This window comes from Macaca mulatta, chromosome 10, assembly GCF_049350105.2.
Source record: "Macaca mulatta isolate MMU2019108-1 chromosome 10, T2T-MMU8v2.0, whole genome shotgun sequence".
Taxonomy (NCBI): Eukaryota; Metazoa; Chordata; class Mammalia; order Primates; family Cercopithecidae; genus Macaca; species Macaca mulatta.
In genome coordinates, this window is record NC_133415.1 from 90,694,023 (window position 1) to 90,709,087 (window position 15,065).

General features: G+C 43.3%; 1 protein-coding gene across 1 annotated transcript in view; it reads left to right on the plus strand.

Moving 5' to 3' along the window:
* Positions 1-15,065, plus strand: part of CTNNBL1 (catenin beta like 1) — a 177,131-nt gene that overhangs the window by 136,221 nt on the left and 25,845 nt on the right. The window contains exons 12-13 of the mRNA NM_001261665.1: positions 8,661-8,758; positions 10,998-11,078. Of these exons, the coding sequence (NP_001248594.1) occupies positions 8,661-8,758; positions 10,998-11,078 (179 nt within the window). The remainder of the gene's footprint in view (positions 1-8,660; positions 8,759-10,997; positions 11,079-15,065) is intronic.

Below are 15,065 nucleotides of genomic sequence, written 5' to 3' on the forward strand. Positions count from 1 at the left end.
CTAGCACACGGCCACTCACCTGCCAGTGTAATACATCCAGCCCTGCATCTCTCCCAGAGTCTCAGAGGAGAATGTTGTCCTCAGGTCTCAATTCTGACCTCTTAACTTTCAGTGTGTAGCCACTCCTTCTCAGGCCCTCCTCTTTCCTACCCCAACTGAATTAGGGGCTCTTCACATATGGGCTGAGTATTTTCCATGCATGCCAGTATACTCTATTGTAGTTGTTTATTTCTTAGCCTTAATCATAAAATGACGGACTTCTCTAGAGTGGGCTGTCTTTCATCGCTATTGTCTTAGTACTTGCTACATTGCCTGGCACATAGTAGGTACTCAGAATTTTGAGTAAAGGGAGGGCTGGTGATGTACCACTTCATGCCCTGTAATTATCCTAAGATTATAAAACTCTAGAGAAGAAGCTAATCTTCATTTCTTTACAGATCACACATTGTATTTTCAGTTCTTGCAGGAAGACCAAAAGGCAAATGATTATCATGGCCAAGTACATTTCTTTTTATTAAAAGATAGGACCATCTCTACTTAGATGTGCTGTGTCCGTCACCTTACTAGTAAATAGTCACTACTCGCCTTAGCACTGTCTGCAGGTCTCCCAGAATCTTGTATTATTTGGTGGCTTTATAGCCAACAACACACAAGCACTTTATTTTAATTTATTGTGGGATTAGAGAGTCTGAGCGAAGTTGGCCTTGCTCCATTTTAGGGTTAGAACAAATCTTGAGTTAGAGAAAATAGCCCTACCAGCTGAGAAAGCCAGGCAATCTAGATTTCTGTTTTTCTCAGCAGGAGCTAGTTAGGATGACCCAGGCTGACTGAAACATGTTCAGTGGCAGACATGTGATCAGGTTGCAGTGTGGAAGGAGTTACCTGGTGATCTATGACAGGTGCGTAGGTGAGCGAATCCCTTGTGGTTCTCTTTTTCAGTACAACAGATCTCAAACTGCTGTCTGTTGAGTGCCTACTATACACATATCTCATTTGAAAGAATGGATTTAATAGATGGGAGGGACAGCCCCATCTTACAAATAAGAAAACTGAGACTCAGAGGCTAAGCTCCATGCTTATGGCTTAACCAGCTAGTAAGTGCCAGAGACAAGATTTGAATCCATGTCTCTCTGATCCTAAAGCCCCACATAAGATTAATTAATTCACTTGTTGGCAGTCTGGAGCAGATCCCAGGAGTTAGTGTTCTCCATATGCCTGTGTGCCTTTTTCAGCAATGGAACCATAATAGGCCTACTTATAAGCAGGCCTGTCTATGGATAAATAGCTCTCATAGAGAACGGGTAATGTTAACCAAACACCTACTAGAATGTGGACCATACTTTTTTTTTTTTTTTTTTAAGAGTAAGGATGAGAAATGCCAGTCCATCCCACTCTTCACAGAAATGGTGCACACCATTTTGGCTGGTTGGAGTGACTGCCACAGTCTGTGCTGTTCTGGAAAGACATCTGATTTGGGTGTACTAGATCAAGGGTTCTTAACTAAGGAGCCATCACTAAGAGATGTGACTGCTCTGAAACTCCGTGGAAAATGTTACATTTGTGTATGTGTTTTGGGAGGGGTACACATGCCTCCGTGTTCATCAGTCTCGCAAATATCTGTCATGATTTGGAGGGAAAAAAATGCAGATCTAGATTCCAGTGGCCCACAAAGGTACTTTGGACCTGAGGCAAATCACATTCCTTCTCAGGGCTATTGTTTCCATACTCAGAACCCCAGAATCAGATCAGAGATTTCTAACCCTCCGTCCAGCTCTGAAAATTATAAAACTCGAACTGCCCCCTGGAAAATCAAACTTTTAACCCTCTCACATAGAAACAGGCATCTAACCCTTTGTTAATCACCCTTGAGAAGCCCTGAAGAGAGCTGAGCTGGGGAAAGGATGGGCTAGAGCCTCCCTCCAGGCGGTTTCAGTAATTAGTGTCTGTCTGAGGCAGCCAGTTGTCTGACTGTTGAGCAGGGAGCCCAGCAGGCAGGGACTGTCACTGGCACAATTTCAATCCTGGCTCTCTAACGCTCCACCTAGATGCCAGGCTGCCTACCTCCCTACCTAGGGATTTGAAAATGTAGATTTGCCTAGCCTTCCCCTTGGTGGAGCCATGTTGCTTCCGTGTGTGTGTGTGTGTGTGTGTGTGTGTGTGTACACACGTGTGTGTTTTCTGCACTTCCTGGGCCCTCCCTTAGAGGCTGTTCTCTGCAGTGGGAACTACCACATCCACCCGGTCTGCATTGACAGCTCCATAACCATCCTTCACCTCCATTTTATCCTGTCGAAATGACGGAGCAGCTGAGCAGTGTTGGCCAGCAGATAAACCTGTTATCTCCCCTGCTCCCTGTGCCAGCAGCTCTCCGCATCTCCTTGGTGCATGAAAAATTGACACCACCTTGGGCTGAAATCTGTTCTTAGGGAAGCTATATTTATTAGTAGCTAATGAAACTTGGTGTGTGTATATATGTGTAAACTTGGGATGGCTGAAGTGTTTCCCTGTCATAGGCACCGGTAGCCTATGGCATGCCTCAGCATCCAGATAGGTGGAAGGCCATAGGCATCAATTGGCCTTAAATACCAAACAAATAGGTAAATGTCATTTATTCTTAATATACCATTGCAATTGATCATGGTATATCTTGCTCCAGACAGGGGTGAGCTGTGGAAATGCATTCAAGTGTCATCTGCTGCCAAAGAAGATGGTTATTCTGCTTATTACATTTTTCTCTTTGAAAATTACAGCTGCTGATACCCTCTCTGCACCACCAGCACCCAGCCCTCCCTCCCCCATCTTGTTGAGGTATATAAAGAACATTCTCTTGCAACTCTTTCTCATCTATCTTAATCAGCAAGATTAAAAGAGAAAATTATTGAGAAGTTCTGGTTCAGTATTTTTGTGGAACTGCCTGAAACCCAAAGTCTCTTCTTTATTTAGACTGTGGTGGAAATTGCTTCTGCAAAGACTAATTCTGTAAAATAGAGAAAGACGGTTGTTATTCATGTCTTACTCCATATGGCCTTTTACTTCATTTTATTCTTGTTAAAACTGTTAATTTTTTAAATCCACATTTATATAGTGCCTGTCTTTTGGGCACAGTGAGCCCAAATATGAGGCATATTTTCAGGCTTTGCATGGTCTCATTTACCTTCCTTCTTTAATAGCATTGATGATTGCCTTTTATATGTGGGAAACATAACATGGTAGGAAAAGCTTCCAGTTTGGAATCAGGCGACTTAGATTCAGATCTAAGATCCAGCCACCTACTCAAGCACATGACCTTAAATCAGTTAATCTCGCTGAGCCTTGGGTTCCACATTTATAAAATGGAGATGTGGATGGTACCTTTTCCACAGCTTAGTTGTGAGGATTCTGTGAAAAAATTGTGTGCAGACTCAAGCCTACTGGCATAGATAAACAATAAAAATGATGACAGTTATTATTATACCCTACTTATGTTCAAATAGGAATTTGAAGGAGCTTTCAGCAAAACAATATGGTGGCACTAAATCTTAGCTTTGAATAAGAATTTGTCAAAACACAAATGTTACATTAGGGAACCTATTTGCAACATATATGGAAAAGGGTAATATCCTTAATTTATAAAGAGTTAATAGAAGTCAAAATTGAACAAAGGATAAGGCCAGGCAGTTCAAGAAAAAGCAATACAAGTGGCCAATAAACATAGTGTGATGGTGAATTTTATGTTCAGTTGACTGGGCTGAGGGATACCCAAATCACTGGCAAGACATTATTCCTTTGGGCTTGGGTTGGTACTACTCCATTGGCTTTCCTGGGCCTTCAGCCTGCAGATGACAGATCACGGGCCTTCTCAGCCTCCATAATTGCACAAGCCCATCCCTCATAATAAATCTTTTTCTGTATATTTTTATATTTCCTATTCTGTTTCTCTGGAGAACCCTAATACGCATAGGAAAAGATGTTTCACCTCATTCGTAACAAGAACAAACACATGCTAATCAAAAGAAGATCTCATTTTTCACCTTGTGGGTTGTCACAATTACTAAGTTGGATAATATGCAATCTGAGTGAGGATATGGGAAGACAGATGCTCATATATATACTAATAGTGGGTATGTCATTGATATAACCGTTTTGGAAGACAGTTTGTCAGTGTCTTTCAACATTTCGTATGTAAATTTCTTTTGATGCCCTAATTCCACTACTAGGAATGGACTTTCAGAATATTTGTGCAAAAGTAAGCCAAAATATGTGGACTTGTATACTCACTGCAGCATTGCTTCTAACAGCAAGAATAAAATAACACAAAACTGGAAACTACCTAAAATACTCGGGAATGGGCTAGTTAAAATTGTGATAAAGAAGCTCAGTGGAATTCTAGATAGCCATTTTAAAAAATGAAGTGTGTGTGCCGATATGGAAAGATATATTAGGGAATATTTTTATATATGAAATGCAGAACTCTCCCCCTGAAAATGTACACAAGGTACTTTGTAGTTTTTCTTGGGAGAGAAGAATGAGTTCGTGGAAGGAATATGAGAAAAGAAATAGTATAGATGCTCAATAAATATCAAGTACACATTGTACCTTTTCATGTAGTTTGATTTTTACCTCATACATCCATTGCTTTTATTTTAAACTCCATTGGTAGGGGGTGAAGGGAATCAGTAACAACAAAAGAATAAAAGAAATTGCTTTCTGTGGTTGAGTATAAATTCATCTTTGAGCTTCCTAATAGCCCAGGCAAAGAAGGAACGTTGATAAGGAAATACAAAAAATGTATCAGGAAAGAGAAACATTTTCTTGATCTTGATCTCTGAAAGGACTATGGCTGCTGAGGAGATTGGTGTAAACTCAGATCCCATGCTCTCTCTCCCCAGCTTAAAATTCACTGGTAGGCCCTTGCCCCTGTTCTCCATGGTCAACCTTTGCCTTCCTCACTGGCCTCCCCTCTGCCACATGGACATGGCACTCCATTCAAACTGATTCAAACTGATCTTTGCATGTATTGTTCCTTCTGCCTGGAATGTTCTCTCCTTTTCTCTGTCTTGTTGGCTATGGCTCTTCTTTGTTTTTTAAGATTTTCAGTTGTTGGTTATGTCCAGTGGGAATCCTTGGAAGTCAGTTGTGCCTCCTCTATGTTGCCCATGTCCTGTTTGCCTCCCTCAGTAATGGAACTTGTAACAGTGCTGTAATTGTTTCGGTTTTTTCACCAAATGAGGAGCTCCTTCAGGTTAGGGAGGCTGTGTTGTTTGTTTTTGGCCCTGAACACTCAGCACTTGCTAGGCACAGAGGTAAACTGGTCAGTGAATGAGGGAGTGAGTAATCCGAAGTTTGAGTTCTACCTCTTCCACCAATTAGCTGTGTGGACAAGTCATTTCTCTCTGGGCCTCAGTTTTTCCATCATACAATGAGAAATTTGGCTCAAATAATCGATGAGAGCTTTGGCTCTGATTTTTTTTTTTCCTTCCTCTGTAGTTGTCAGATTGTCATGTATATAATACCAGGATGTTGTCACCAGCTGTCATACTAAATAATTCCAAAGTTTCAGAACTGATCTTGTTAGAATTCACTGCATTTGTTATGGCCTGTCCCGTATCTGTTCACCAGCTGAAGAAATCACAGCTACTTCCAGCTTCGTTGGCACAAGGTTACAGAGTTGATCCTGTCCCTCGTTCTTCCCGCCCCTAACCTTCTCTCCTTGGCATACACAAAGGTCGGAGCACTTTCGCTCAAGTGCGTCTTCACAGACGTTCCTTTCTTACCCTACTTTCTCACCCTGAGCTGAGCTCTGTTAGCTCACCGTCCTTACCTTGGGTTCATGGGGTTTTTTGTCTTCCTGTGGAGGCAGGGCCCTCTCCACTACTCTCTACCCTCACCCCACCCCAGTGAGTGACTACGGCAGATGGAGGTTCCACCAGCTCAGTCCCAGCTTTACATAAAAGTTGAGAGGAAGATACTGGGGGAGCCTGGGGTCTTGAGAAGGTATATAGTACCTCTGTCCACAGCATATTTTAAGAAAATTGTTGTATTTTCAATACCTAAAAAAATGGATTCTACCAATTAGAAATATGTTATTGAAATTGATGGCACCCTCAGAAAAAGCCATTTACCTACTCCCACGTACAAAAACTCTTTAAGGACCATTTTATAACTGAACAGTTTGAAAGCATATTATCAATGCAAAGGTAGTATTGCTCTGAATTGGGGGTAGGAATTATATATAGAAGTGCAAAAGGTATTTGAAGGCATTTTGAAACATATCCAGAATTCAAAAGTGGCCTGTTTGCCCCCACGCCCACCTCCACCACTGAAAACTTTTATATTGATAAATATAATTCATTCAGCAAGTATTCGCAAAACACCTACCATGTGCCAGACATTGTTTTAGAACTGGGGATGTGGAAATGAACAGAGCAGACTTAAAATATCTGCCTGCAGAGAATTTGTGTTCTAACTGAAGGGAGATGGTGAACAAAATAAATAAATAAATAAATAAATGATAGAGTATTTTAGAAAGTAACACATGACGAAGAGAAAAATAAAGCAGGTAAGACTTGAGAATAGCCATGTAAGGCATTGCATTTTTCAATAGGGTGGTCAAAGGGAAGCCTTGCTGAGAGGATGACAGTGGAGTAAAACCAGATTTAAAGAGTAAGCCATGCAGATAATCTGCCGAGGAACATTTCAGGCAGAGGAAATAGCAAGTGCAGAAGCCCCGAGGCAGGAACAACCTGACGTTAGAAGCAACATTTAGTCTGAGTTGGGGAGTCACTGGAGTGTTTTAAACAGACCTGACTTTAGGTGTTAACCTAAGGAATCGTGCTGGCTGCTCTATGGAGATTAGGCCAAAGCAGACAAGGGTGGAAGCAGACGGACTCACTAGTAGGCTATTGACTATTCCAAGCAAGAAATGATGGTGATGTGGACGAGGGTAGTGCAGTAGCAGCGGTGGTAGTAGTCAGAAGAGGTGAGATACTGGATATGATTTGAAGGTAAAGCTGATGAGGTTTCTCGTGGGACATGTGAAAAAGAAGAGAATCAAGGGCATTTTCACTGGTTTTGGCGGGAGAAACTGGAGATTCTGGTTGCCGTTAGTTAGATGGAAACAACTATGGGAAACAGGTTTAAGGAGGAAGATCAGGAGCTTATTTTTGGACATGTTAAGTTTAAAAGAACCAGCCAGGCACAGTGGCTCACACCTGTAATCCCAGCACTTTGGAAAGTGAAGACAGGTGGATTGCTTGAGGCCAGGAGTTCAGCCCCAGCCTGGGTAACATGGCTAAACCCCATCTCTGCAGAAATTACAAAATTAGCCAGGCATGGTGTTGTGTGCCTGTAGTCCCAGCTACTCAGGAGACTGAGGCAGGAGGATTCATTGAGCCTCAGAGGTCGAGGCTGCAGTGAGCCCTGATCGTGCCGCTGCCTGGGTGACAGTATGAGACCCTGTCTCAAAATAAAAGTTAAGGAAAAAAGGTTGATAGGATGTTAGGCAGCCAAGTGGAGAGGGCAGGTAGACAGTTGAATATATCAGTCAGCATTCAGAGGACAGGACTGACCTATAGGTTCAAATTTGTGAGTCGTCAGCATATAAATGGTTTTCAAAGCCATAGGACAAGATGAGATCACCAGGGATGTGTATATAGATAGAAAATAGAAATCTTAAGGACTCTATAACTCCAACATTAAGAAATTAGGGAAGCGAGGGGGTGGGGGATGCTTATTAAGTGAAGAAAAACACACTGGCACAAAATTATATCCGTGCTATAATCCGAGAAGTAAGAATGCTTCCTTGTGACCTCCGTAGTCAGGTGACATTCTTGGGAACCCAAGGTAACTTTGGCATAGGAAGGTGCTCCTCAGTTTTCAAATAAACTGTTGTTCACACTGTGAGCATTTTATTTCAAAATAAACTTTGTTCTGCCATTTCTCCACGAGTAGACTTTTGTCACCTCCTTTTCAAGGTCATTATTCTTGATTTTTTGAAAGTTCTTTTTAAAGAAAAGAATCTCTTTACACCTGAAGCCTGTAATATACCCTTCAATTACCCTCTTCTTCCAAGAGTAGAATAATAGTATTTCATAATAGAAGGCGCTAGGTTGTTGAACTCAGAAAGCCCTGTTAACTATTTTGAAGTGCTTACAGTCCAGCCACCTTTAAACTCGAAGCAGGGGTGTTAGCTGCCCCAGAATGCAAGTGATAGCACTGGGTCCCTGTCATATTTCATATTTAATTCCAGGCTGTTTACTTGGGAAAGTTATAAGGTAATTTGAGAATTCGATAGAACATGTCTCATCTATTATTTGTTCATGTCATGGCTGGTGTTCATATTCTATTCACAGGTTATTTCTGTAAAGGCAGGATTAGTTTGAGGTTCTGTTGTGGACAATAAAAATCAATTAATTCCAGACGGAAAAGGAATTCTAACTTAGTTTTGATTCACTTGCTCAAGTTGTCCTTGAGGATATCATCCCTTTTGAATATATTTTTTGTGCGGTGTGAAGATCGGTTCGGTTTTTTAGTGACACAATTTAGGTTCTTGTCTTATTAATCAATAGCAGCAGTCAGAGAGGCCTACTTATCCCCCCCTCGATAGAACCAGACGAGGTTGAAGAGAGGTAATAATTACTGCTCTGATCTCAGCATGTTCTCTTTTCTCTTTCCCAACCCAGAGCATGTCTGTTCGATCCTGGCTTCCCTTCTGCGGAACCTGAGAGGGCAGCAGCGAACCCGGCTTCTGAATAAATTCACTGAAAATGACAGCGAGAAGGTGGGTGACTGTTGGACTGTAAAGATGGGACCAGGACTGATAGAAAGGCTCTTTACCTGATGTGATCTGACAGATACTGGGTTGAGTGGTCCTACCCTAAAATTCTCTTTTCTAGCATCTGGGCCCTGTTGTTTTGCATGTCAAAGGCTTTTCTGGTTATTCTGCTTTTCATCTCCAAATGCATTCTCCTGGGAGTCATAACACCTGAGGATGATACCACTAGTAGTACTTGAGGGGGATTTTTAGACCCAAAGAGCATGGATTAGACTAGGATTTTTGTTGAGGGGTGTTGCACAGCATAGCAAAGTGATTAAGAGCATTGGCTTTGGATACAGACTTGAGATTTGAGCCTGTTTTCGCCACTTTTGAGATGTGTACCGCTCTGAACTTCAGTTTCCCCAGCTTCAACATGGAGACATCAATACTCATCTTGAAGGGTCAATGGGAGGTGAATTAGATAAGGTCTTACTAAGGTGGTGGTAATAAAATGAAGATAATGATAAGGAAATGGTAGAGCCTGCCTTAAATGGGCTATGGAAGCTGGGACCGCAATTATATGAGATTAGATGGAATGGGCTATGGAAGCTGGGAACACAGTTACATGAGATTAAATGGATTGGGCTATGGAAGCTGGGAACACAGTTACATGAGATTAGATGGATCGGGCTATGGAAGCTGGGAGCACAGTTACATGAGATTAAATGGATCGGGCTATGGAAGCTGGGAACACAGTTACATGAGATTAGATGGATCGGGCTGTGGAAGCTGGGAACACAGTTACATGAGATTAGATGGATCAGGCTATGGAAGCTGGGACCGCAATTACATGAGATTAGATGGATTGGGCTATGGAAGCTGGGAACACAGTGACATGAGTTTAGATGGATATTTTTTATCTTTATCTAGTATGCCAGACGATAGGATTTTTAACAGTAATAAGAGCTACCATTTATTGAGTGACTACTGTGGATTGGATAATAGAGCAGATGACTTTCATCGTTGCATATATTCTCACAACACTGTGGTTTATTTATCCTTGTATAGTTATTATTTGCATTGACAGGCAAGGCAGTTGAAGCTTAGAGACATTATGTAACTTACCCAAGAAAGGTTTAAGACTGTCTCTTTGAGCTACCTCTGACCATTTTTTCTACCCTCACCAGGAGTATAGCATGATGAAGAGGCCTTCAAGTTCGGACACAGAGCATCTTAGTAGTCACGTCACCCTCGTGACATCATTTAACATCTGTGCTTCAGTTTCCTCATCTTTAAAATGGGGTTTGCTACCTATCTTCCCTGCACACCTTGTCAGGTGTTTTTCAAAGTTTAAGGAAATAATGGTCATGAAAATACTTTATAAGCTGAAACATTAAGGTCTTAGGGTCGTCAGTGTTGGCTAAAGAAGGTGTGACCACAGTCTTCTCAGACTATCTGATGGCATGTTGACGGAACATCTCCTATTAACCAACCAGTATCAGCTCCTGGGAAAATGAATGCCAGAGTTGCCAAGGGCTATGATGGTGCCAACCTGATAAAAAGATAAGTCAGGAGTCTGGGCTGGCTTCACAGTGTTTCTTCAGTCATTTTGGAGTGTTGGGGAAAAAAACAAAACTTTTTCAAACCCACTGAGTGTTCCTCAAGCCATGTTTGAAGCATGACTTTGCTCAACTTAAAACTGATTTTTAAGTTACTGCCAAGCAAAAGTCAGGGCCTTTTTTAAAGTTGCTGAAGGAGGTTTTCTTGCTCTGTCTTCTGACTCAAAAGCAACTAAAAAGATTTGACTCAGGCATTTTTTTAAAAAGATCAGCTCTGGGGCAGAATCTGAACATGAAAGGTTTCAGTTTGAAAAAAGAAATTTCTGCAAAGTTGTAAGTGAATATCAAGTGTGTAACTTCAAGCTCCTTCTCTTGGCAAGAAGGGACTTGAATTTTTATTTATTTATTTGTTTTTAACAATGTGCATTCCTGGGAGTTCTAGAAGGGCTGAGAATGCATAGCCTCCTTTCGGGAATGACCTGGTTCAAACTGCATTCATCCTAAGTGTTTGCTTTGTTCTGCCCCAGCCCTTTGATCCATTCCTGATGTGTCCCTAAGCAAAGCTTCTCTCATCCGCTGTAAGGAGTGCCGGAGCAGGCCTCCCTTTGTAAGGAGCGACAGTGAGATGAATAAGAGTGCTACTGTTCTCTTGCTGTGCGTTGTCTTTCCTTCCCACTCAGGCCTGTAAAATCTCTCTCTTTCAGGTTGACAGACTAATGGAGTTGCATTTTAAATATCTGGGTGCAATGCAGGTGGCGGACAAGAAGATTGAAGGGGAAAAACACGTACGTATCCCTGTCTTTCTTTTTACCAGCTATTGACTTGCCCTCCATTTGGTTCCCTTTTGTTCCTCGTATCTCCCCACAGGATAGGTAAGGACAGCAGTGCCATCTAACATGTTGTAAAAGTAGAACAGATGATGGTCTGCCAAGTGGTTATGACTGCCCTTCTGACAACAGTGACAGCCTTTCAGGAAGAAGAATGTGTAGTATCCATCCAGGTCTGACCTGGGAGTCTGGGTGGACAGCACAGGCACCCTTGACAAGAGCTTCTCTTCGAAAATCTGGCCAAAGTACAGGGCTCTGACCTGGTACCATGTTGGCAGAGCATGTCTTAGTACTCACACTTGCTGGCTTCTGAAATCCTGAGGGAGGCATGCTGAGGAAGGGTGATCACAGGGTAGAGGAGCTGGAAGGAAACTGAATGGTCCTGGAACCCAGTTACCCCATTTACAGATGGAAAACTGGAGACCTAGAGAATGGAAGCTCAGATGCATTGCAGCCAAGCCAAACCACAGGTTCTGAAGGGCTAACTCTTGTTTTCTCATGTTGATGGCTGCTGAGAGAAGGGACACCTGCTGGACGTTTTTTCTTGAGGGACTCTGCTTACTATGGTGTTACCCCACCCTCTGTGTTTTTTACTTCCTTCCATTTTGTTCTCTGCCATCTCTGGCCACTGTAGCTTTCCATCTGTGTTCCTTAATCAGGGTAAGTTTTCCTGTCACTGTTTAATGTCCGATTCGTATTGGCTCTCCTACAAGATACTTCTCAAGTCTTCAGTCACATTATAAAATGACGCCTGGCTTCCTTTTTTTTTTTTTTTTTTTTGAGACCGAGTCTCGCTCTGTCGCCCAGGCTGAAGTGCAGTGGCCGGATCTCAGCTCACTGCAAGCTCCACCTCCCGGGTTCACGCCATTCTCCTGCCTCAGCCTCCCGAGTAGCTGGGACTACAGGCGCCTGCCACCGCGCCCGGCTAGTTTTTTTTTTGTATTTTTAGTAGAGACGGGGTTTCACCATGTTAGCCAGGATGGTCTCGATCTCCTGACCTCGTGATCCACCCGTCTCGGCCTCCCAAAGTGCTGGGATTACAGGCTTGAGCCACCGCGCCCGGCCCCTGGCTTACTTTTTTCCAAGTCTACAGGAGACCTCATTTTCCTTGTGATCTTGTTTTGCTGCATCACTCCATCCTTCTTTTCAGTCTTGTCTTAAAGATACACTTGAGGCTTTTGAACTTCACTGGTGGAAGGACTAATTTTAGTATAGCCCTCCCCTCCCCTGTGTTGGCACCATTCGGCTAAGGCTTTCGTGTGCATTGGGAATTACACCAGCATTTTCCTTCAGGGCATGCCTCAGGCCAGAGTGAGAGACTAGGGCTGGGGAGATGTGGGGAGACAGTGGCCTTGTTACCTGTGTCCTGTTTCTCTTTGCCACTTCTTATCCACCTCTCCCCTTTCATAAAATATACCTTCATTCATGAACCCCAGCAGATAGGTAGCTGTACTTTTCATTCTTGTGATTTCTCTATGATCACTAAACTTAGTAAGTCCTCAGAAGTTTGTGGATTGATTGAATTGATTAACTGGGGCTTTCTCCTTTTATACAGTGATACTACTGCAAGATAAAAGGCAAAGACTCTAAATTCTGAGGCTGGACTTTAGATACTAGCATGTTCCACCACAATTCTTTCATTCCAATTCACCCCAACCCCTTTGTTCTTCAATTAAACCTTCCATTTCCAGCTTTTCTTCCCTATACAGTAACTTGGACATGAAGGACACTCAGTGGTTGTTAAATTGTGGGAGTAATGTACCCCTTCTCTTTATCTGAATGATAATTAGAAACAACTTGAAATTCCCTGGACTTTTGTAAAGAAACAGCCATTAGACAGTTAGAACTCCAGCCCTGACGGAATCCCTGATGTTATCTGCTAGGGAGGTTTTGAGGGGTGGCAAAAGGAAGACCTGGGAGTCAGGGGACCTAGGATTTAAGAGCAAGCACTACCTTTAAATCACTGCCAGCTATGGCTTGTCACTCTGCCTCATGTAGCCTCAGTTTCTGGGCTATAACCTGATACTGGGCAAGGTGATCCAACCCCTCGAGCTTCCTGTTTTCCCTCATTCCCTCAGGTTAAGTTAAACACCCTTTGGTAACTCTGCCATTTTTGGACAATGGAATGGATTAAAAGCACAGTGATAGGTTGGTCAGTGACTGACTGGTCTTCTAGATAGAGGTGCAGTCTGGTAGAAAAGGTAATCTTGCCACTTCTAGCTCTGAGGTCTTGGACAATCGAGGTGACCTTCCTAAGCTTTGTTTTCTCATCTGTAAAATTAGAATAAAAACACCTCCCTTTTGGGCCAGATGTGGTGGTTCACACCTGAACTTTGGGAGGCCAGACAGCCTACCTTTTTAGGGTAGGCCTAAAACTTTGGAAGGCCAAGGTGGACAGATCACTTGAGGCCAGAAATTTGAGACCAGCCTGGTCGACAGAGCAAAACCCCATCTCTTCTAAAAATACAAAAATTAGCTGGGCATGATGGCACACACCTGTAATCCCAGCTACTGGGGAGCCTGAGGCCCGAGAGGTCACTGGAGCCTTAGAGGTGAGGGTTGGAGCGAGCCGAGATTATGCCCCTGCACTCCAGTCTGGGTGACAGAGTGAGACCCTGTCTCAAAAAATAAAAACAAAACACCTCCCGTTAAAGGTTATTATGAAGACTAAGCATAAAGTATAGAAAGTACTTCGCTCAGTAAGTAGAAGCTGCCGCCGCCACTGCTGCTGCTAGAATTTCCTAGCTTCCTTTGGAATTCTTGTGTAACTTTTTAGTAAGGCAGACAGTCCTTTTCCTGAGAGCATCCTCCTTGCCAGAAGGAGTCGCCTAGCAGAACAGTGTTGGCACCGTCAGATGCTTTGTTTGAGGTGCAGCTTAGACTTTTTTTGAGGGAGACCGGATAAGTGGCTGGGTGTCAGGGAGCAGCTTGCTTGTAGCTGTTAGGAAACTTGGCCTGCTTCCCAAAAGATTATCTATTATCAGCATTGAAGAGGGTGTGAAATTGATTAGCACTGACGGAGAGTAATAGCTGCAGCCACTCTCCCACCATTCACAGAGCTGCTGTGTGCCACGGGCACCGGGGCCCTGCCGTTCCCTGACAAACATCTGTCTTCTTGATGCCAAGGCCGTTTTGCTGGGCACTGGCAAACATTCCAAGGCCATTAGTGCTCAGCAGCCTCAGTGTTATGCAGAGAGCCAGGGCGGGTAGGGGTGAGGGATGAGTTTGTGAGCAGCGTTTGCTGCCAGCACTCAGGCGCCATCCTAGCAGATGAAGCCGCCTCACAGGTGTAAAGTGACTTAGAACAACACGACCTCCTTTTCACCTCTGCCTCATGCCGTGTGCTCTCTGAAGTCACAGACAGTTTGTCTCCTCACCCCCATTAAATTTGAATGTCCTACACCAGTTGGGAGCTCAGCAAATATTTGTTGACTTGAATTGAATGCTTATTTTTCGGGCATTTTGATGACATTGACTACCAGATCAGTAATGAATAATCTCTCACATACCTCACCAAGTCTGCAACCAAAAAACCTAAGATAACAGGCTCAAGTATTGGTATTTTTATTGTCTCAGCCATCACCTTCCCTGTGAACTTCAGGCTTCTCTGGGTGCAGTGCAAGTGCCCATGGTTTGCAGTTGACCAGGTCACTAGAGAGAATCTAGTCATTTGGCAAATGTTGATGAGGTGCCTGCAAAGGCAGGCACTGGCTGGGGGTGAGAAGTAAAAATGCCAAGAAAAGAATGGGCCTAGGGGTGGTGTTACAGCCGAGGACTGGAGGATCCAGGGAGTGGGGAGAGGTCATCTAAGGCTGGAGTCACCCTAAACTCTAGGGGGGCTAGTTTTGTGGCTGAGCATTCGTGCTGAACCTAAAAAGGTAGGGATGTCTAGGGCATTTCCAGTCTGGAGTGAAACAGCAAAGGAGCAGCAGTGGGAAGCCAAGT